Source organism: Octodon degus, unplaced genomic scaffold (assembly GCF_000260255.1).
Source record: "Octodon degus isolate 3935 unplaced genomic scaffold, OctDeg1.0 scaffold00031, whole genome shotgun sequence".
NCBI classification, from domain to species: Eukaryota; Metazoa; Chordata; class Mammalia; order Rodentia; family Octodontidae; genus Octodon; species Octodon degus.
The window spans coordinates 16,859,039-16,881,573 of record NW_004524607.1 but is presented as its reverse complement, the minus strand read 5'-3'; the positions used below and the strand labels follow the sequence as shown (position 1 = coordinate 16,881,573).

The following is a 22,535-nucleotide window of genomic DNA, read 5'->3' as shown; positions in this document are numbered from 1 at the left end:
CATGTCTGCATCTTGTATAGCAATTAACCACTAGGAAGAATGTATGCAATGTGTTAATTATTGAAACTGTCCTACCAAGTTGGTTTGAAACTGTCTCATTGCTATTTGTTTCTCAATAAAATTATGGGGAAAAAAAGATGATGAGGTACATCTACTAATGCTCTCAGAAGCCAGGCCAACATAAGAGGGACTGCCTTATGAGGCCCACAAGCCATGCCCTGATTGCCAGGGCAGCCACTAGAAGTGAGACTGCACTCTGAGTTGGAGGCCCCAGACCTCAGACTCAGCTTCTCCAGTAGGACTGAAGGGCCCGGGGCCTGCCTCCTCCCTCTGGCTGGACTGTTATCTCTACCTGTCATCCTCAGGGAGGAGCCCTTCCCCTGGGAGTAATCATGACTAGAGGGAAACCCAGCCTATTGCTGGATATTGGCACAGGTCTCTTTGTCCTTCTCCAGCCCTGACGTTCCTTCCTGTCATCATACCTCAATAAAAAGACTTTAGAAGACATCTTGCTTTAGCTGTAACTGTAACTGAGATACTACAATATATTCAGGTTGATAACTAATCATAATTATGCTTAGACTAGTTTTTGCAAATGTAATATATATTGTTGTTCATGTACAAGGACTTAAAAAGTATTTCATTGGTTTAATCTGACTGAATGCTGTGTATTTCATAAGTGTATAAGTTATTTCATGCTCATAGTTAATACAGGTGTTATGTCTCTTAACTACAGCTAGAGAGACTTATAACAAACTGTCAGACTCCATGAATATATGGGTCTAAGAGCTAATGAGTTACTATTGCTAGGTCTCAAAAAAGTTTAGAATGTACATGGTAGCTCAAATGTTCATGCTGTGATTATATATGCTCCAATTTCTCAGAAAATTTGTTCTTTCTTAGAAGATAGCAAAACTCATGTAATCATACAGGTAAAACCTATAGCGAATATGCTAAATGAAGATTCCCTTTACTGGTATCCAGCAGATTTTGTCTATAGAGACATATATTAAGGCCTTAAAACTAAGAAGTTACATGTTGCTCAGCGGGCCCCAGATATCTGACACAAGCTGCAAAAGTTAGAAGAGTTTGCAAGAATAAATTTGTCTGAGTTGAGATTAAAAGGATACAAAATGAAATTATAGACAAAAAATAAAAATAGTGATACTAGCATCGTATGGAAACGAAGGCCAGTAGGAAAACAGGGGAAAAGTCATGCTTCCCTGGATATAGACAGAGAAAAGGGACATTTCAAGGAAAAATGTCCAAAGTGCCTCACTTACAAACTAGAGAGTACTCAGTGTTTTCCTTATTTCTGGCAATTCATGTACCCCTAGTAATAATGTAGTTGGTGAGATATAAAAGCCCAGTTTGTTTGAGACAATATGCAATGGCCATGAAAGATTAAAAAAGGGATTTAACCTCACATTTAAGAGGTCTCTGCCAATTGACCTACAAAAATTTGTAGTGTTTTTAAATGCTGAGGTCCCCTGGATCCCATATCATTCTTATGGGAAGAAATTACTGTTTACTTGGTTAAAATTTTGACTATTCACAGTTATCTTGCTGATATTATTTGACCCATACATGTGCAATAATTTCTTTGGTTTTGTCTCCTCCAGACTCAAAGCTATACATCCATCCAGGAGGAAAATGCCTGTCATCTATTGGGCCTTTAGACAGAATCTCTAAAGAATATATCTGACTGCCAGTAAACAACTACGACTCCTTTCAGCCTGAAAAATCTAGAGCGGTCATCGTCCATGCTTCCCTCACAGCAGTTCAGGTTACTTCTTCAGAGGGGGGAATATTGCAGGTAGCCAAATTAGATAGATATATTATAGGCAGTCAGACAGGGCCAGGCCCTTGAAGGAGATAGCACAAAAGACAAGATACCTTACAACTGTGGGAGGGACTGATGCTTTTGCTGTGAGCCAGACCTAAAGCAAATAAATGCTAACCTCCCTAAAGAATAGCATCTGATCATTACCCTAAGAAAGCCAAAAAGAATCCTTATCTGATGGCTACCAGATAAGGTCCTGTTTTACATTCATGCCCCCTTGCTAGGTGACTCCCTTCCCCATTTGGTCCTGGACTTAATCAATTTTACCTGAGCAATGTTGCTTGTAATCTCATTGGTTGACCACAGTTTTGTCCCACCTCCTGCCCACCTAAGCGAGTTCCCTTTCTCTCCACCTTAGCCCCACATAGTTTTACAGTATAAAAGTCCCTGGAAGAGACAGCTTCCAGGCAAATAACCCACTCAGGTCCCCCTCCTGTCCCTCTTTTGGCCAGGAGCTTTCTTTCCCTCAATAAATATATTCTGCTCATAAAAAAAGAGAGAGATCAGAGCATGATTGAAGGACTTTAAAGTTTAAAGAAGTTCTAAGCAAAATCTTTTAAGCAAGAATTAACAGGAAGAACTGGGCTTTAAAGAGCAGGTGGGACTTGGTCTGACCATGTAACCACTAGGGTATTGTGGAAAACGTGAGGGTGACTTTGAAGACTAAGTCTTAAAGTATGTTACAGAAGATGTATTTATGCTTTGGATTCTGCCTTTAGATCACCCTTAGATCATCTCTGGGGAAGGCAGCTGCCATGTTTGGACTCAGAGAGCCCATGTGATGAAATCTGGAGGCCAGGGCACTTGCCAATAGCCATGGGAGTGAGCCCCCTAGGAAGCAGACCCCCAGGCCTCACATAGCATACATCCAACTGTGGACCTGGACCCCAACAACCACACAAGGTATCCTTTACAGCTATAAATTACAAGGCATTGGGGTGATCTGCTACAACATGGTAGGTCATTCACACAGGGAGAGGCATGAATAACCATGCTTTAAGAAGGCCTGGGAGAGGAGTTGGGAGCCCAGAAGTCTTTTAAGAAATAAATCTTATCACCTCAACAAATAAGAACAGAGTCTATACAAAGACTAATAAGAGAAGCTTGACTCAGTGGAGGAGAGGAGTTCTAAGGTTTCAAGCCTGGAGATATGCAAAATGGTGGTACTATTCCAGTAGGGAACACTGGAAATGCTAATGGGGGAGAGAAATAGTGACATTTGCAGGAACCTCCTGAGATGCATGGTCTTTTTTACTTCTCCCAGTGAAGAACCTAAGGCTCAGCAAGGGCCACAGGTTGGGCTGAAGTTATAGAGCTAAGACTCAAACTCAGACCTAGTAAGTTCAGCAGGCTGGTACTTTTGTACATGGGCAGTTTGGAATCCAGTTGCGGATAGAGTTTAAAATTTGAATCTGAAATTCTGAGAGCACTATGCTAAAGAAAATACATTTTGTCAGACATGTTGATGTATGCCTGTAATACCAGATACTCAGAAGGTGGAGACAGAAGGATTGGAGGCCACCCTGGGCAACTTTGCAAGATTCTGTCTCAAAGACTTTAAGGAGAGGTGGGTGCTGCGGGTGTGGCTCATCCCTTGCTTAGCGTGCAAGACCCTGAGTTCAATCCCCAGAAGCACAAAAATAAGAGATGTTTACCATCACCTAGGGAAACAGCAGGTAAAACCACAGCAAGAGATTGCCAAGACTGTGAAAGTAATAGAAATGGGAAACTGAAGATTCACTCCAAGAGACCTCAGTGGGACAAAACCAGCACAGGGAGTCACAGCTGGGAAGAGGAGTCATTTTCAGAGCAGACACTGTGTGATGAACATAAATGTGTGAGACATCACATGCTTGCTTGCAGCAAACCCCACTTTCAAGAAAGCCCGGTTCTCAGGACCCAAATCTCATCACACCCCATGAAAGTCACCTTTCCACTATGAGTTTTGTCAGAAGGGGCTCTTCGTACTGGGTGGTATCTTCATCCTCCTGAACACTTTGGGGCTCTACTGGTATTTCCACTGGCTTGATGGCAACTGGAGATATTTCTTGCTTAGGGACGTTGGTATCTTGCTTGGAAAGCTCTGCATAATCAGATGAAGGAGAGTGAGATGATTTATCTCCTTTTTTGTCTGCTTTTTTCTTTTCTTTCACCATTGTTTTTGAAAGTCCTAGAGTTTGCTTTATACGTATAAATATCCAGTGATTCCTTTGCTTGACAGCTATCTGTTTCCAAGCAGAGTATTATCTGGAAAACAAAAATTCAATCTCTAAATACTTGAGAGTTCATTGTAAAATTTAGGATTAGCACACAACCATCATTATCACTCTCCTAAAGCCTGAAAATAATTACAAGTATCAGGGGGCTGGGGAGATGGCTCAGTGGAATAAGCGCTTCCCTGGCAAGTGCAAGGGCCTGAGTTCAATCCCCGGTTCCGCAAATAAATAAATTAAATTAAATTAAATTAAATGTATCATTAGTTTATAAAAATTAAACATTGCACAGGTTGTTGCCAATTTTTTTAACATTACAATGATCTGATACCTTTTTCAGATAGTGCTACAGTAAGAACAATAATCCTTCATGAAATGATTGCATAACCTCGAAGCTTTTGCATGCTATCAGTTCAGTTTAGGAGCTCCTCTCCTGATATACTAGCCTCATAAAGTGCTCTAGAGCTGGATTCAGGCTCCTGCATCACCTATTACCAGCTGTGTCCTTAGGCACATTGCCTCAGACAGCAAATAGGAATATCAGTACCTTGTTTCATGTAAGGATTCAATGCAATGAAGCACAGAAAAATCAATGCTATGCATGGCAGTGGAAAAGGGGAGGGTTTATCCAGTTACCTTAATTTTTGAACTTGAAACCAGCAGCTGCTAGCTGCTGAGTCTCTAGTGCCAACACTGAGTGCCCCCCACAACGTAGAGGACAAACGATGTGCTAAATGTTGCTTCAGGGCTGCAGGGTTTGGGCCTGGGTTCTGAAAGGGGTATTAACTTTCATAACCCTGAAAAACAGGTCCCAAGGAAACATCCTAGGCCTTCAGGCAAGACGCATAGTTAAGGGGCAAAGTCAGGTTCCTGCTCCAGCGCCCTGGGGGTGGGATGGCACTCCTTGCTGGCTTCCATCCGGCCAAGACAGCAACCCCTGGGCACCCCATTTGCCAGGTGAACTCCACCCCCAGGCTTTTCTCCTTGATTTCTCATTTTTACCCCTACCAGCACACCCTCTCCAGGGCCGATTTTGGTTCCTGTTCAACCCAAGCTGCTCTCATCTATGGGGACAAGCATTTATAATAGACTTTCAGTATTCTCTCAAAGCACACATAAAGCAAACTTTCTCAGTGTTTGCCAGTTACCTTCTCCTGTTCTGAGGCTAACGAAGCCACAGGGTGCGCTTCTTTGTGGGACTCCAGAGCCTCTCACCCATAAGGCACGTTCTCAGGCACCAGGAGTCCGTCTGGTTGTACACTATGCAGCTGGCCTGGGACACTGACACACTGGGACACTTGGGCTCTCCAAGGCTAGGAGGCACAGAGGTGGTACAGTACTCAGGAGTCTGAAACGGCTGGTCTGCCTCCCAGGCAACAGTACTCACAAGCTCCGCCCCTAACGCTCTTAAAGGGGCCACAGCAGGAAGCACAGCTAAGCAAGGCATTTTGCCCTTGCTTGTTGGTCCTGGAGGTCAGGAAGAGAAGGCTGTTGGAGGGGCTGGCTGGGGCTAAATGCACTTGACCCGAGACTGCTTTTTTCTATTCCATAAAACAAGAAAAATTCAGTCATTAGTTTTCCACTGCCATCCTAAAGAAATGACCACAAACTCTGTAGTTTGAAGCAACACACATTTATTTACAGTGCTGTGAGGCTGACAGGGCTGGTTCCCTCTAGGGATGCCAGGGAGAGACTGGGCTTCTACTTCCTTCTTTAGAGGCTGCCAGCATCCCACAGCTGGCAGTGCCTTTCTCAAGTCTTCTAAATCAGCAGTGGTGCATCTCTCGGGCCAGCTGGGGCCAGCCCTCCACTTTGATGAACTTATGTGACAAGAGTGGGCCCATCAGACAGTAGAGGACAATCTCCCCACCTAAGGCCCATAACTTAATCACATCTTTTGCCAAATAGTGACATATTCACTGGTACTGGGGGTTAGGACACAGCCAGTTTTGGAGAGCCATTACCATGCCCCATTTTCCAGTCTGTAGAGTACTTGTGAATGTTAAATGAGGTCCTGCAGATCATACTCCAGTAGAGCTTGACATCATGAATGACAACAGCTGTCACTCTACTCTCTCCTGACAGCTGGGGAATTCTACCCTCAGGAAGCCCTTGCTCCTCCAAGAGGGGATGGGGTGGCCTGCACTTGGCATCCATGTACCCAACCAACATCTGGACTCTACTAAGGGCGGTTTTTATTCTCATTCTTGCCACAGCTCAAATTAGACAAGATTCCTACAGATCACACCCCAAGGAAACCACATTGTAGCATGAAGTTACAGAGAAGCCAGTATCTTCTTTCCTGATTAGAAAAGCTCTTTCTACCCTGCTGTGCTAGGACTGCAGGCTCATCCAGTCACCTTCTTCCAACTGAGCCAAGAAACCCTTTAGATTTTAAAAAATTATTCTTTTCTGAAATTTAATATTCATCAGGGTTGACAAGCACTAACCCAAAAGGATATCTTTAAATTTATGAAATTAAACCAATATGAATTTATCATTGAAAATTAGAAGTTGCAGAATAAAATACTTCCAGCCAGAGGAGAGGCCTGGGTAACTTCCAAAGTGCTCTTTTATTTTTAAAACATGTTGTTGCCTGTACATGTGCGCATGCGCGTGCATACACACACACGCACACACACCCGCAGGGAATAAGAACTGTTTTAAGCAATGCTTCACATGGTTTGAAAAAAATGTTCAAGACCTTATCTAAGGCGGACTCTCGCTATGCTGCCCTCAATGGTTGGGATCTCTTGGGCTACAGTGTTCCTCCCGATGCAGCCTCCCAACTGGCACAAACCACTGCATCCAGTTTAATATCATTTTAAAATTGATCTGGTATTTTTTTTTAAGTAGCAGGTTAATTTTGAAACAAAAAGAAAAGGTTACTTCAGATCCTGCCTTTCAAAACAGAAAAGTCTGCAATAAAATTTCTACTTCTGGGAAGTGAGAAGTGTCAATTCTGAGAAATGACTTCCAGATTGGCAATGTGTCTCATGGTTGGCCTTCCGTGGGGACAGTTCCAGGGGTGGTCCATCTCGCCCATGTGGACAATAAGCTTCTTCATCTCGCTTGTGTTCAGAGCAGTTCCAATCATCACCTGGGTATGAGACAGTGAGGTTTAGTTTTAAAGTGCTCTTCAGAAGCACTCTTCTCTAAGACTGGACAAGACTACGGTAGCTCAGCACCCTTCTCTAAAACCTCCCAGCCCACCTTTCTGTGGACTCGGGCTACCTCTTCCGGCAGATGCCAACTGGACCTGCACAGAAGCCAAGTGCTTGCAACAGCTCTGGCACCTCTCATCTGCATCCACCAGCAGCAGCAGCCCAACATGCTCTGCATGCTCAGCAGCCAACATGCTTGCTAAAGGCTCACAGCCGCGCTCTTCCCTTGCTCCCATTACCTGACGATGCATCCTCAGTGGCTTTATGCCTGTGTCTCCCAGCACCCATAGCCCCTTTGAGCCACAGTAGTACTATCTGTTCCTCATGGACCATGGACTTGGCTGTCCCTGGGCCACACTCCCAACCCCCTAGGGCTCTTGCTCAAAGGTCTCAGCCCATCTATTCTTCGCCCCAGCCCTATTCTTTGACATATGTATGGAGAGGAACAGGCAACACAACACAGACCCGGATGCTGTGACACTAGGTATAGATGCAGGGAGACAAGCCTAAACCCACTGGCTACCATCCTCCCTCCTATAGCACCAGGCACCAGCACAGTTCTAAGGCTGCAGTTAGGAGGGCCCTGCCCCTGCCCCACTGGAGAGCAAGACAAGCATCACACACGGAGGCAGAGGGTGAGGCCAGGAGGAAGCCAGACATGAGAGGAACAGAGGTGATGGGTCCAGAGGAGAACAGCAGCAGAAAAGGTGTAAGGCAGGTAGGAGATGAGGGCTTAGATAGCGGCAGCTGGCATGCCTGGAGCAGAACATAAGGGGTAGGACACAGGAGAGCCCAGGAGGGAGCAGACAGGAAGAACTGAAGTAGGATGGGAGGGGAAGAACAGCTGCAGCTCCACAGCCCTCTGAGTCAACAAGACAGAGAATGCTAAAGCCCTCGGCTACAAGGAATGGCCACCCCATCCCCCTGCTCTGACGCCCACTCAGACTCCAAGACTGGAAGGCATATAAGAGATCTTCATCAAATATCTGTGCCTGCAAGTCAGGTCTGGGGTGCTTTCGTTTTAAAACAGGATCTTGCTATGTAGTTCAGACTGGCCTTGAACTTGAAGCAACCCTATTGCTTCAGTCCCCTGAACACTGCGATTACAGGTGTACGCCACCATGCCTAGCTGCTCTCACCCCGCCTCCCCTCCCCATTCCCCTCATTCTCCTATGGTCACTCCCTACCCCAATGTGCTGTTTAACTTTCTTTACTAGGTGGCCTCTGAAGTGTCCTTTATTTTTGTTTAGGTCTACTTCCCCCTACTAAACTACTAGCTCCACCTGGGCAAGAACCTCAACTGTCCATTTCCTTAACTGGAACAGGGCAAGCTATACCATGGGAGCTCAAGAAATGTCTGTCAAATGAAGAAAGAAATGTGGTCCGGTGATAGAATCACTTACTTTAAAGGACATTAGGTCAACAGCCAGCCTTTGCTACCACTTTCCACCACCAATCTGAATGGTGGCAGGAACACAACACTGATGCCCTCCCACAGCCCCCATAGGACACCTGCTCACTGACCCTGTGGGAGTGTGTAATCTTGCTTGACCAATGCTGAGTACTACCCATAAGGGCCGGGATGAACCCGGCGTACATAGACCTCATTGTGCAGGGATAGCTGAAAGCTGAATGGACCACTTCACTGAAGTAACAAGCAGTAAGGATGAGTTAGATGTTGAAGATAATGCAGACCTACCAGCTGCTACATTTTACTGACAAGAGACTATGTGGCTCTCTATATGAAATGACCCACAGCAATCATGGAGGCTCCAGACCAAATCAGGAGCTGAACTGAGAACCTCCCTGGACTACAAGCATGAGCAGACCTGCAGGCCCAGCAGCTGGGCTCGTTCTACTTACAGACTTCCGGCAGGCTCTGGAGGCAAACATCTGCCTGACTCGGGAGGGCCGGCACATGACCCCAGGGCTGTCAGTTAGCATGAAGATCAGTTCATCTATATCTTGGGGTCCAAAAGTCCAGTTTTTACTAGTTGGCAAGGAAATCAGCTTAGCCCTTTGGGTGACTGGAGCTACAAAGAGTAACATTTTGAGAAAAGTCTGTTATGTAAGAACTGTGTCCCTTGAGTGCTATTTATAATGAACTTCTGAAGGAGAGGCAGCCCCGAAATGCTTCCTGGGAGGACTTTGTTCACCTCTTATGAAGAGATAGGCCTATAGGACCCTAAAGATTCTTAGCTCTCAAAAGACAATTCTATAGCCCTAGTCAATAACTTACCACTTTCATCAATGATAAAATCAAAGCCATTCTTTCTGAATATTTCCAAATTTTCTATCAGAACAGCTTCATTGACAGCAGTTAAATTGAGAGTCTGAGGTCTGAAAAATAAAAGATTCAAACTACAACTTGAAATCATTTACCTTTAAAGAAGAAATGAAAAGTGAAGTGATACTATGATACTTTAAAACCATTTAAAAAATACAACATGAATATCACTTTTCAGTTCTATGCCTTTCTAGTATTCAGGTGAGTGTCAAGATTTGCCTTTGATTTTCTTTTTTTTATAAGACTTTTTTTTTCTGTCTTTTTGACACAGGGTCTCACTATGCAGTTCAGCCTAGCCTTGAGCTCACTTTATAGCCCAGGCTCATCTTGTACTCACAACGATCTTCCTGCCTCAGCCTTTTGAGTGCTGGAATTATAGGCACGTGCCACAATACCCAGCCAGATTCCTTTTAAGAGTAGTTTGCTTTCTTCTCAATCTGATATTCCATTAATGACGTGGTCTTCCTTTACATCCTCTCCAAAGGATAACAATGTACCAAAATGCTGTTCTTCCTCTTTACAATAAAGCTACATTGAAAAGCTGGGTTAGCTTATTACTGACACTTGAAAACACTGACTAGAGAACAAGTATTTTACTATCCTGCTCCTTCCTCTGCCTGCATGGGGTGCTCCATCCACTTCCCTAATATCTTTATGGAAGGCTAAGAAAAGCACTGATAAAAGCAGATGGTAAAGTGAGCAAAATCAGATTTAAGTATCTACCCTCAATTTGTGGGAAAAATACTGAAAAGTCAACTCAGTTAAAAGTAGTAGAAAATCCATTAAGACTACTAGAAATGACAATCAGGAGTCACACCACCAGTGCAGTAGGAGCATACTTGTACAAGCGAAATTTGATCCTGGGAACAAGAAAGGGCAATTACCCTCTCCCCCAGGAGAACTCTGAACTGAGCTCTGGGAATAAGACAGCAACTTAGATAATCGGTGCAAGTTAGGGCAGGCAAGATAGCTCAGTGGACTAGGCACCTGCTTAGGCAAGCACAGGGACCTGAGTTCAATCCCTGGCACTGCATGCCATGCTGGCCCCACCCCCAGGCACACTGAGCTGGCCACTGAGTCTGGGCATGGTGGCATACACCTGTAATCCCAGCACTGGGGAGACTGAAAACAGGAGGCTCACTACAAGTCCAAGCTGCATAGTGAGATCCTGTATCAAATACATTAAAAAAGAAAAGAAAAAAAAGTACATGAGTACTCTGAGCAGAAATAACTTTTTCAAAATCGCTCCCTCCAATGGACTACTGATGTTCCTAGCACCACACATAAAATATATATTTCATTCTTAATGGCCCTAGCAGCTAAAGTGTAGAGGATAAAGATACAAGGGTTTTAGAAATGCGAAGGGAGTCAATGTGCCAAACTACACAAGGCTGTCGGCCAGGGTGGAATTTTAGTCTTTATCCTTTAATCTTGACATATAGCCCATCTGGGACCCAAAGTGGCCTGTAATTGCCTGAGTCAACTTGAAACACAGTATATGAGACCTTATTTATGCAATATGACTAAGAAAGAAATCTCTGCGAAAGGCAGCAATATTTCAGTGTTAGAAAGTAGTTTGCCAAATGGCTTTATTACCATTTATTCCCAAATAAAAATGAACTCAATGAAAACATCTGCAGGAAACAGAGTAAACAAACATATTTTCCCAGCTGAGTAACTACCTAGTGGAGTATTTCTCTAGGGCCAGATCTATATCCACTGTAGTCTATTTCTTCGCATACTTTAGTTCCACCCAATGAAAATTCGTAACATCCTCTCACAAGTGTGTGTTCGTCCATGTGCACACATGCATAGTACTTAGAGCTCTATAATTGAGCTACATCCTCAACCCTTTTTTAATTTTTATTTTTAGAGACAAGGTCTCATCAAGTTGCTGAGGCTGAGTCCAAACTCTTGGTCCCCCACCTTCACCCCCTGAAGTATTAGATTACAGGTATGGACCACAATGCTTGGATTTCTAACTTTTAAGACTTCAGGTTTACATGATATACCACCATGTCCCCTTGAACAAAGTCAGTGAAAGCATCCAATTTGACAAAGGGAGGGATGGCAGGCTTTGCGTGGCCTATCCCCCGTGGAAGCTGCTCTGTGACAGATGCACAGACCGACCTGCAGGCTGGGTTGCCTCTCTGATGTCCATCTACATACTATAAATACAAATACCACATAACTGTGCCCCAGTTCTCTTCACCACCAACTGGATTTTCTGGACTGGTAAGCAACATTTTTAAACACCTAAAAACATTCAATTCTCAAAGAACACAGTGGATAAGTTCTTCAACTGTCCTGTGCCTCAGCTTTATTATCTGTGAGATGGCAACGGCAACGATAAAAACTAGCAGGTGTATGAAGATTAAATGAGCTAATACCTGTAAATTTTTTCAACAGTGCCAGGCACACAGTAAGTACTCAGTAAATCATAACTGATCACTAATGTGTAAAAAGCACAAAAGTTTGCTGTATGGAGCCAGGTGTCTTGGGCACACCTGTAATCCAGCATCTGGGAGGCTGATGCAGGAAGACTTACAAGTATGAATTAGTGCGGGCAACTTAGTGACTTAGCAAGAATCTGTCTCAAAATGAAAAATAGGGGTGGGTTTGTAGCTTAGTGTGAAAGCCCCAAGTTCAACCACATACAGCACAATAAATTAAACCTTGCTCTACAGGTACTTACGGAATAAAAGATATGTAAGTAGTCACAAAGACACACACATATAGCACTTCAGTTTTCAATTAGGAGGAACTTGGGAAATAGCAGTGAAAATTCCGCGCACCGTGAACTTACGAGATGAGCCTCTGCGCCTGGAGCACAGTGTGTTGCTGCAGCATCTCGAAGTTGTACTTCTCGTCTGCGGCATGCTGGTCTACCAGGAAGATGTCCTCTTTCAGCTTGGTTACTATGAACCCCAAATTAAACTGGCCAAGGATCTCCATTTCTGCAAACATCGTTTTACTGAGAGCAGAAAACATTAATTGAAAGATACTTTCAAAGATCATTCTTCTGAACCAAGACATGTCATGTACAGGTACCAATTCCCTATGATAAATGTGATCATTATATACCTAAAGTATACCAATAATCTTAAGTAAATAGACTATTCTTCTGATTATAAAATAGACCATTAAAAAAAAAAATCAACCAATACATACAATCCCACTTTCCAATCATCCATCCAACTCGCCAAAGATAACGTTATTACTATTATCAACCAGATACATATGTATGTGTGAATACATGTATGTGTGTGTATACACATACATATATAGCCAGGTATATACAGATATACCTTGCTTGTACATTTTATTTAAAAAAAGAAAATGAAACTTTAATTCTTCACACCACTATACTTGTATCACTTAACACATCATAGATACTGTATACGTATTTTATTTTTTCAAATAAAAAACAAATTTATCTATCACAGATCTGGAGGATAAAAACTCCAAGAACTGGGCACTGGCAGATTTAGCATCTGGTGAGGGCTGCCCTCCTTGCTTCCAATTTGCCTTGTCCATTGTCCATACATGGCAGAAGGTGGAAGAGCGAATGCACTAGGGCACCTCATTTAATTCAATCCACTTACCACTCTTCAACACTTCTCCAAAGGCCCCAACCGTTAATATTAACATCTTCATAACAGGGCTGTAATTTATATCTCACTGCCGGGGCAGCTCTGAACCACTGATGACAGATATATGCATGTCTTAGTGGGCAGTGTAGGACAGTCCCTCAGATGATATAAGCCATCTGCCAGTGAGACAGTCATGCACGTACCACTGCTGGTTCAAGACAGGGGGATTGGGGCTGGAGATGGCTCAGTGGAATAAGCGCTTCCCTGGCAACTGCAAGGGCCTGAGTTCAACCCCCCCCCAAAATATGTATTTTTTTTTTTTTTTTAAGCAGATAGAAGTTTTTTCTCTAGATATCTTTTCTTTCTTTCTTACTAGTAGGTATCAAGAGAGGCTATGACAGTGATGGTGAACTGTTAACAGCTTTCAACAATACAAACAGCTGGTTGCAGCATGTGTGGCCCAGGCTTGCCTCCACTGGGCTAGGACAGTACCTGCATTATAATTCAGCCAATTGCAGGATGAGACTCTACACGTAATTTTACCAGCCTCGGCTCTGTGGCTACAGTAGGTAAGACATCCTACTCTTTATAATGGCCCTATGAGAATTCATTGCATGGATGGACCACAATTTGTCTGACCAGTTCTCTACTGAAGGACATCTCATTGTTTCCAACTTGAGTAATACGTACAAAGCTGCAAGAAAACCTGCTCACTTGTGGGAATGTGTCTGTGAGATAAATCTCTAGAGGTAGAATTATATACTTTTTGGGATATAAATCTATAAAAGTCTGTACTCCTACTAACAACATACAAAAGTACTTTTAAACACTGCAGAGGTCAATGCAAACGAGACAGATATCATGTCAACTTCCACATAAAAATCAATATGGTAGCCCTAAAATCTACGCAATAAAAAAAAAATTTTTTTTCCCAATAAGATTTTGTGAAAACAGTTTTTCCTCAGTGCCAGCCCCTTGGCTGGCTATTGGCTATTGCTGTTAGTGGTGCCAGGGGACTGAGAAACAGAATGAAAGGAGCCAAGTCTGGACTTTTGAAAGTGCTCCAGAGCACGGAGGAAGACCTACCCACCTGGTGATTGTCACTCCTGTGCGACTACTGGGGCTTGGGAGCTGGAGGTACGTTGGTACCTCATCGTGGTCACCCACAGGGGACTGTGAATTAGCTGCAGACCCTCTGCATGCCATGGGCACTAGCCCTCTATTTCTTGAGGTACAGGGCTCAGCACTGAGTTTAATTCTACATCATACCAAGCCAATCCCCAAATCCTGCCTGGAGGATCTGTCTGCTGAGACCATTCTAGATGCCAGTTCCCTTAGTTAGAGTCCAATCAAGAGACAAAGTCACAGATGGCAACAGGACAATGTACACTGTGGTTATGAATCCATAAAATGATGGCAAATTACTGAATTAAGAAGTATGAAAACAACACATGCAGGGTAGCTGCTTTCTCTAGAGATAATGGAGCAGGCCCACTTTGGAGCCCACATTCCAAGCTCCACCACAGCAGGAGCAGCTACACCCTATGGATGCAGAATGACTGGGCTGCACCACACACAAGGGCTCCTCCTGGTGACTGCACTGTGAAAGAAAAGAGGACCTAGAACCCAGGACGGCAGCCCTGCTTTGTCATGCAAAGCTCTCCTGCACACTTTGGTGCATCTCCAAATCTAGCAGTGCACAAGCAGCACACAGTTGCAGATGGGCGCATGCAGAACCGCCAGCCATTCAACTGGAGACTGCCAGAGTGACCACCTCCTGGGGCTCTGATTCCATCTTTTCCAGAACCATCTGAATCTGCTCTGGCTGCCCAGCAGCATGACCTTTGGAAAAAACCCGTGCTGGACGAAAGATGCATGTTGTCGGTGTATTTGGTAGATCTGTCTCCTACGGAAAAAAAGTACCTGTGCCAGGCATGGTAGCACACAACTGAAATCCCACCATTCTCGGAGGATAACACAGTAGGAGTATAAGTTCAGGCCTATCCTGGCCAATTTAGTGACTTAGCAAAACTCTGACTCAGGAGAGAAAGAAAAATAAATAAAGGCCCAAGTATATAACTTATTGTGAAGGCTCTGGGTTCAGCATATAAAACAAACAAACCAGCATGTGCCTGAAACAAACAATGGAAAAGAAACAAAACTTTGTAGCTTGGTTTATTTGAACCCTGGCTAACTTGCTTTGGCTGTGCTGGAACTTGTGATTCTCTTGCCACAGCTCCTAGAAGGCAGGGATGACAGGCATGTGCCACCCCTAGTGCTCTGCACCTTAAAGTGAAAGATGGGAAATGGTGACGGCTACCAAAACTGCCATAAATTCAATTCCTGGAAGTCCCTGAGGGCTGAAAAACTTCCAGAAAGAGTGATAAAACTGGGGTCAAGAAGCCCATGCTTAATTTGAATTTAGAAAAGATACTCTGGGAAAATCTAGGGCAGAACAATCTTGAATGTTTTCAAGCAGAAGAGCATGGTAAAAGAGAGGCCTTCCCATATGTGAGAGGCAGAGAAGTGGGCAAAAGAAAAAGCACTGGCAAGGACGTGCTGGCAAAGCTAACCAACACTTTGAGGAGTTCAACCCAATCCAAACATTAGAATCTGTGGGGCAATGAAGAGGAAGGCAGAGGCTGGCAAGGCCATCAGGAAGGGATGGGGTCTGCGCAGCAGGGAAGGCCCCCCACCCCAGGCCTGTCCTGAAGGGACAGAATCATGGTGACCCATTTTAGTGCTGAGAGGGCCACGCTGAAAACCAAGAGCCACGTGGTACAGGAGATGCCATTTAAGTGGAGGGTGAAGGAAGACAGGCAAAGACACCAAGAGAGCTGGGGTGTCGGCATGTGCCTGTCAGCCTGGCACTCTGGGAGGCTGAGAGAGAGGATCACAAATTCTAGCCCAGCCAAGGAAACTTAGTGAGACTACCTCAAAATAAAAAGCAATAAAGGGCTGGGGATGTAATTCAGTGTGAAGGCCATATTCAATCCTCAGCACCACAGAACAGTAACACCCAAGGCTCAGTTTTTAAGGATTAGCCTCTGGTTCACTCATACGAACTCATCACCGGTGTGGCCAAAATATCACTCAGAACAAACTTTACCTGATCTCCTTCCTTAGTTCATCTTCTGCTGCTTGGTTTTCTCCAGGGCAAATCTTTGCCCTAAATTTCCTGTAATTCTGTTCACCTTCATTCTGGTGTTTTTGGTGATGTAACTCATTTACTCGTTTAGCTAAAATTCTCATAGAAAAGGTAAGGGGCACTATTTTTTTACTAATTTTAACAGCTACATCAACCTGAGTCACTGACATGTTCTGAGTATCAACTAACTTTTGAGGAATGTCAGCAGTTGAAGAAATTTCTTCCTTTCTAAAACGCTTGACGTTTGAGGATGAGCAATCAATCTGCACAGGCAAAGCTCTACATTTATATCCAACATCTTCTTGGTCTAAATGACATTTCGTGTTGGAAGGGGGCTGGTCAGTTTTGAGTAGTTGCTCACAAGAGTCCTCACTGTCCCGTGGAAATCCATCTTCCGGGGAGCTCGCTGCCTGGTCACTGCTGCAGTGACTTCTAGTTTCTGGGGTGCTGAACCCTTCCTCAGAGTCAGCTGGGGTGCTGCTATGCCCTGAGTCCTTCTCTGTTTCTGCTCTGTCCACAGAATCACCAGGGCACTTCTTGGGACTTGTCACTGCTTCCTGAGGGTCCTGCAAACCCCTGCCAGAGATGGGATGTGAAGTGCCAAAAGATGGTGCGCCTCCCTTCTGTCTCGGAGAGGGCCACCTCAAATCTGCAGTCTCCAGGCCCTGAGACTTGATCTCTGTGTCGTGACGAAGGGAAAAGGCCTCTCGGAGCCTGGAAACAGACACGACCCTTTTTTCTTCCCCCTTAGTCTTTGGTGAAGAGGAAGTGGCCTGCTTTTCCATTTCTGCCGCCCGTGTCTTTATTAAGTTGCCTAATCAAACGGGAAAAGAGAACAGGGTCAGTGATTGCACTGAAGTGGGACAAGAGGAGGTGCAAATGGCTAAGCATATGAACATGGCCCGATGTTAATCATAAAGGGAACACAAAATCATATGTTTACAATTACAAGGATGAGGATAAGTGAAAATCTTAAAACAATGGGAATGAAACTGATATAGCCACCTTGTAAATTTCTCTATGGGCATCTCCTAACCTTAACTGTGGGTACACCTGTGACCTGGTGTTGGGCTCCACTCAGAAATCCCCACCCCTGCTCACCAAAGATCCACTTGAGACTGCTCGGGACAACTTTCTCCATGGTAGCCAAAGCTGAAAACAGCCCAGATACTCACAAAGATACTGGGACAGCGGAACACTGCGTAGGCATGAGAAGGAATGAATGTGTGAATGGCCACATGTGTTTTGAATCAATTCAATAAACAAGTCAGAAGACTGACTTCAAATTAAAAACAGAACTAAGCTGTTAGAAATCAGGAAAGTGAGTACCACTGGGGACTGGCAGGGGACAAGGGTAGTCCTGAGGGAGCTATTCTTAATCTCAGAGCTAAGACAATTCTAAGCCACACACTATGGGAAGTGCAGTTCTGTGTGGTCAATGTGTGTCAATAGCATGGCTAAAAGATAAGGCGGAGTCAAGAGTTTCACACTGCAGTCATTCTGAACTTGTTTCTTGGTACAGGGCAGCCTCTCCAGTTGGGTCCTGCGGACAGCCCAGACAACACACCTGGCCCTTCCACAGTGGGGTGTGCAGCCAACCACCCTCTACCACACCCCACACACAGACCTTATGTCCCTACTCTCCCATACAGACCACAGCCGGGAGAGGTGTGCGCCTTCCATGCATAAGTCAGCAGCTCTGCCACACAAACACTCAGGATTTCCTGTGTTCTGCTCCTGATACCTGGCAGCCCATGCAACCTTCAGGAGCCTCTGGCTGCACCACACCTTGGGATTCTCCCAACTCCCCACCATGGACCCTGCGAGAGCCCATCCCACTGTTTTCCTTCTGGACCTGTCCTATCCTAGGAAATGTTAAGACACCAGCCCCTCAGTTCCTACCTTGTGTCCTACTCCCCTTAAACAAGGGGGTCTAGGTTACTCTGCATGCCTAGGAATGACCCCTGACTCTAGCACTCTTGGTTTATAAACCCTCTGCCAAGGAAGGAAGCTAGAGCTCAACCATGCCCTCCCTGCTTAGGTCATCCAGATGCACTTGGTTTGAATGAATAAAAACACAACTTTTTTCTTCAACAAATGGCTAAGAACATATGACCAGAGAATAAAATAATGATTGTGCACATCATTATAGATGTCACACCATCTGTGGCAACCCTCAACATGACACTCAGTAAAAGCTACATAGGGATGACATCAGGGAAGATGGCAGAATGAGGGCCTCCAAACACTTCTAGATCATCTCCTGGGGATCGAATGGCAAGTGAGGCCTAAGAGTGGGTCAAGCTTTCACAGCACCTGCCACGATGAGGGAAAGGGAAGAAATGATTCATGCCAGACAGACTAGCTTATCAGTTGTTGCAAAGAAGTCAGCTGGGGTCTCCTGTCACTACGGGGAGTGCCAGCTCCCATCACTGGTCCTCCACAGGTATGCTCTGGCTGCCCCATCACGTGCGGGTCCCTGGGACAGAGCATGTGTGGCAGAGGAGCTGGATGACATGGAAGTCGCTGAGGCTCCCTGGTGGCTGTGGCAATGGGCACACTTCTATTGTGTTCCCCCAGGAACAGATTGAGGTCCCGTGGCCTCGCAGAGCCCAGGGAGGCAGCAGGCAACCTCCAGGCAGCTGGACCCTGCCCCCTGCCTGTGGAAATGTGACTTCTGGACAAGGTGGTCCCCAGCAGCATGGCTGGCCACTGCTCTGCATTTCCATGGCGCACCCCACCCAGCCGGTCACAGCCCAGCGCGGTCCTCATCACTGCGGTCCTCATCACTCTAGGTCTCCAAGAGTGGTGGGGTTATAGGTGTGACTGTAGGCATGCAGGGAATTCCAGCCATGCCCAGCTGTGTTGGTTTTCAAGAATAGGGCTGGAAAGGAGGAACTGAGAGTAGGCCAACTCAGAAGGCCATAAAGCTTGCCTTTCTTTTTTAGCTAATAGATTAGCTCTGAGAACTGGGCAGGTGTTTTCCACCCCAGCTAGAAAACATCAAAATCACATTGCTTTCCCAGCTGTCCTGAACCAGCAATCGAGTTAAAATGACTCATACTGTCTAGCAGATAATAAAACACACATAACATTTGCTCTAGGGTACAGGTGGAGGTATTTTGTCCTGTGTAGAGGAGAACCAAAAGCCCCACTCTATCTGGGAAGAGGGTAATGAATACAGATGGCAGGAACTAAATGAAAGAATTTAGCAAGTATCTCAGTGGAATAGTTAATGGGGACAAGACAGAATAGGAACTTAAAAATTATTTGAAGCAAAAAAACCCCAAAAACTTCTATACAAGGAATGAAAAAAAAAAAACAAAAAACCAAACAGCAAATATTGTCAGAACTAACATTTTCAGAATGTTAATTAAAAGGGTTGTAGTAACTGGAAAGTGTTTATTCAGGAGAAATTGTATCTCTTCCTAAGAAAAGCAGGCTTCTGGTGGCACTCATCTATAATCCTAGCACTTGGGAGGCTGAGAAAAGTGCAAGTTTGACCCTAGCTTGGGAGACTCAGCGAGAACCTGTCTCAAAACAAAAAAAGGACTGAGGATGTGGCTCAGTGCAAAGGTCCTCAGTTCACTTCCTAGTACAGTGGCATACTAAGATCAAAGTAAAAAAAGTAACAAAGATCAAAGTACCAGTCTGGCAGCCGCCACAGAACAGGAACAGGATGGAACTGGAGCTTGCTTATGGAAACCTCACATCCCCGTGTCCCAGGGAACAACAATGATTTGCCCTGTCCGGTGGTTTCTGAACACCCACCTGCAAGGCAGGCCCTATTTGTACTGACCTGAGCTCACCCACTGCAGAAAGTTCCTTTCTTTAAGGCACCCAGTAAAGTCTATTCAAGGCAATTGTTCTTTGGCCTTCACTGCCTGTGACTTGATAGGAGTTGAGAATAAAACAGACTAACCATAAGAGCTTCCCAGGGACTATGGAAAGCTCCAGTATTAACCTGGGAATCAATAAGGCCGTCTGCTTGCCTAGGAAAGACTTGACAAGGCCCTGAACTCTGACCTGTGGCTGACCTTGAGACTCAGCCCAAAAAGGAGGTGAAACTGGAACAGAGATGTGAACCTCCTGGCCAAGTGAAGGTGTGTCCCAAGGCACATACAGCCCCTCTGCAAAGATGCAACACTTGGTGGGGTAGCATTTTCAGAAATCCCTGTCCAGTAATTAGCCAACGAATAAGCTAATGGAACGGGGATTTCAGTGGCCATATGCAACAAGAAACAGACGCTGTGCAGAGATTGACTAAAGTCAGTCAATATGCAACAAACAGCAGCAGGGAAATCATATCCTAATATTTAAATGTCCAATTTTCTACCATTTAAAAAGAAAGAAAAAGAGACTTGCAAAGAAAGAAGTATGGTTTGTATACATGAAAAAAGTGGCCAATGTAAATTACCCTTGAAGAAGCTCGTATGGGGACCTAAAGAGTCCATTCCCTCCCTCTAAGGGTGGAAACCAGGATACACTACCGCTGAGCTACAGTCCCTTCCTTTTGTTTTTGGAGATAGCCCTGATAAGCTATCAAGCTGGCTTCAAGCTTGTCATCTTCCTGCCTTATCCTCCTAAGTAGCACCCACTGGCATGCTCTATCATGCCAGGATAGACAAAGATTTGATTTTATTTAATTCATTAATTAAGAGCAGGGGCGTGCTATGTAGCCCAGGCTTGTCTTGAACTAACATTGATCCTCTTGCCTCAGCCTCTTGAGTGCTGGGGTTATAGTCTTGAGCCACCATGTCAGCTCCCAGCTCAGACAAAGGTTTTAAATCACCTATTTCAAATGTGTTCAAAGAGCTAAAGGAAACCATATCTAAGTAATTGCTATATCTAGATGTCCCCCAAGAGCCTCAGACATTCCAAGAAGGGGCTTTGGAAAGGTGACTGCTTTAAGGGGATGTTATAGATAACTGGCTATTATGAGGTACGATGGTCTGCTTGGCAAGTGCAAGGTCCTGAGTTTGATTCCCAATACCAAAAAAAAAAAAGAAAAGAAAGAAAAGAGGTGTGTCACTGTATAAATGACCTGGAAGGGTTTATCTCCCTTCCTGGCTCCTCCCTTGGCCCTGTCTTCTGGCTGCCACTGTGTAAGCAGTTTCCCTTCATTTAGGCCCTTCTAGGCCACTTGTGCCCTAGAGTTAGCAGACTGTGAGTGAAAGTTCTACATACTGCGAGCCAAAATAAACTTCTCCTTTAAGTCGTGGGTTTAGGGTATTCGGTCTCAGCAACAAGAAGGTAACTCAGACAAAAACCAAGGGAGAGCATAAATAATGTCCTGCCAAACAGTAACTCAATATACAGAAATCATAAAAAAGAATTTCTGGAGCTGAGAAAGTGTATCTAAAAAGGCACAGCGACAGATTTCATCAGGAAGAAGAACAGCAAATTTGAAGATGGGTTAATGGGATCATCCAGGCAAAGGACCAGAAAAAAAAAAAAAAGAATAAAGAAAAATGAACTAAGGCTGAGAAACCCATTAGATACCATCACACCCAAGATGTCTCAGAGGAGGACAAAGAGGAAGATTGCTTGAAGACAGTATTTGATGAGGCAAGAATCTATACCTCTAAGAAACTCAACAAACTCCACGATAAACCCCGAGATTTAGCCATACCTAGATGCATCATGATCAAACTGAAGGACAAAGAAGAGCAAGAACTGACTCATCACACACACAGGGATCCTCACTAAGATTTACAGATAATTTTTCATGCGAAAGTGGGTAGGAGCCTGGCATGGTGGTGTACACCTGTAATCCCGGCACTTGGGGCTGAAGCAGCAGGATTGCCACAAGTTCGAGGCCAGCCTGTGCTACACAGTGATTTCAAGGCCAACCTGTACTATACAACAAAACTCTCTCTCAAAAAAAAAAGGAGAAAAAAAAGAAAAAAAGACAGGAAGCTATATAATAGCAAGGTTTTATATACTGCTCAAATGAAATTGCTATTAATCTGAACTAAATTGCTACAACAACAATAATCTCCAGGGTTACCACTAGGAACCTGAAAACATGAAATTTACAGTAAAGGCAATGACAAAAATGTTAAGGATGCACAGTCACTATAGACTTCTGCTCATCATGTATCTTTATTACCTGTTTATAATTAGAAAAACCTTTTCACAAACAGAAAAACCATTATGGCCTAAGAAACACATCACTAAATAGCACTGCGTATGTCTAAACAGATTACCTTAGAATCTGCAGTTATACACTTTCTAGTGAGACATCTTTTCTAAAGGAAATTTTGCTTTATGTAAAAAAAAAAAAA

The 22,535-nt window shown here is 44.4% G+C and overlaps 2 protein-coding genes across 3 annotated transcripts in view; both read right to left on the bottom strand.

The window, feature by feature from the left end:
* Rsph10b (radial spoke head 10 homolog B) overlaps positions 1-5,399 on the bottom strand; it is a 66,687-nt gene extending 61,288 nt beyond the window's left edge. For both annotated transcript variants that reach the window (XM_023713346.1, XM_023713345.1), the window contains exons 1-2: positions 5,205-5,399; positions 3,773-4,090 (exon numbers count right to left, since the gene is read on the bottom strand). In XM_023713346.1, the coding sequence (XP_023569114.1) occupies positions 3,773-3,999 (227 nt within the window). In that variant the 5' untranslated portion in view covers positions 4,000-4,090; positions 5,205-5,399. The remainder of the gene's footprint in view (positions 1-3,772; positions 4,091-5,204) is intronic.
* A 294-nt stretch (positions 5,400-5,693) lies between these two features.
* Positions 5,694-22,535, bottom strand: part of Pms2 (PMS1 homolog 2, mismatch repair system component) — a 28,716-nt gene continuing 11,874 nt past the window's right edge. Inside the window, exons 10-14 of the mRNA XM_023713550.1 lie at positions 16,210-17,062; positions 12,314-12,481; positions 9,460-9,560; positions 9,084-9,253; positions 5,694-7,156 (exon numbers count right to left, since the gene is read on the bottom strand). Of these exons, the coding sequence (XP_023569318.1) occupies positions 7,013-7,156; positions 9,084-9,253; positions 9,460-9,560; positions 12,314-12,481; positions 16,210-17,062 (1,436 nt within the window). The 3' untranslated portion in view covers positions 5,694-7,012. The remainder of the gene's footprint in view (positions 7,157-9,083; positions 9,254-9,459; positions 9,561-12,313; positions 12,482-16,209; positions 17,063-22,535) is intronic.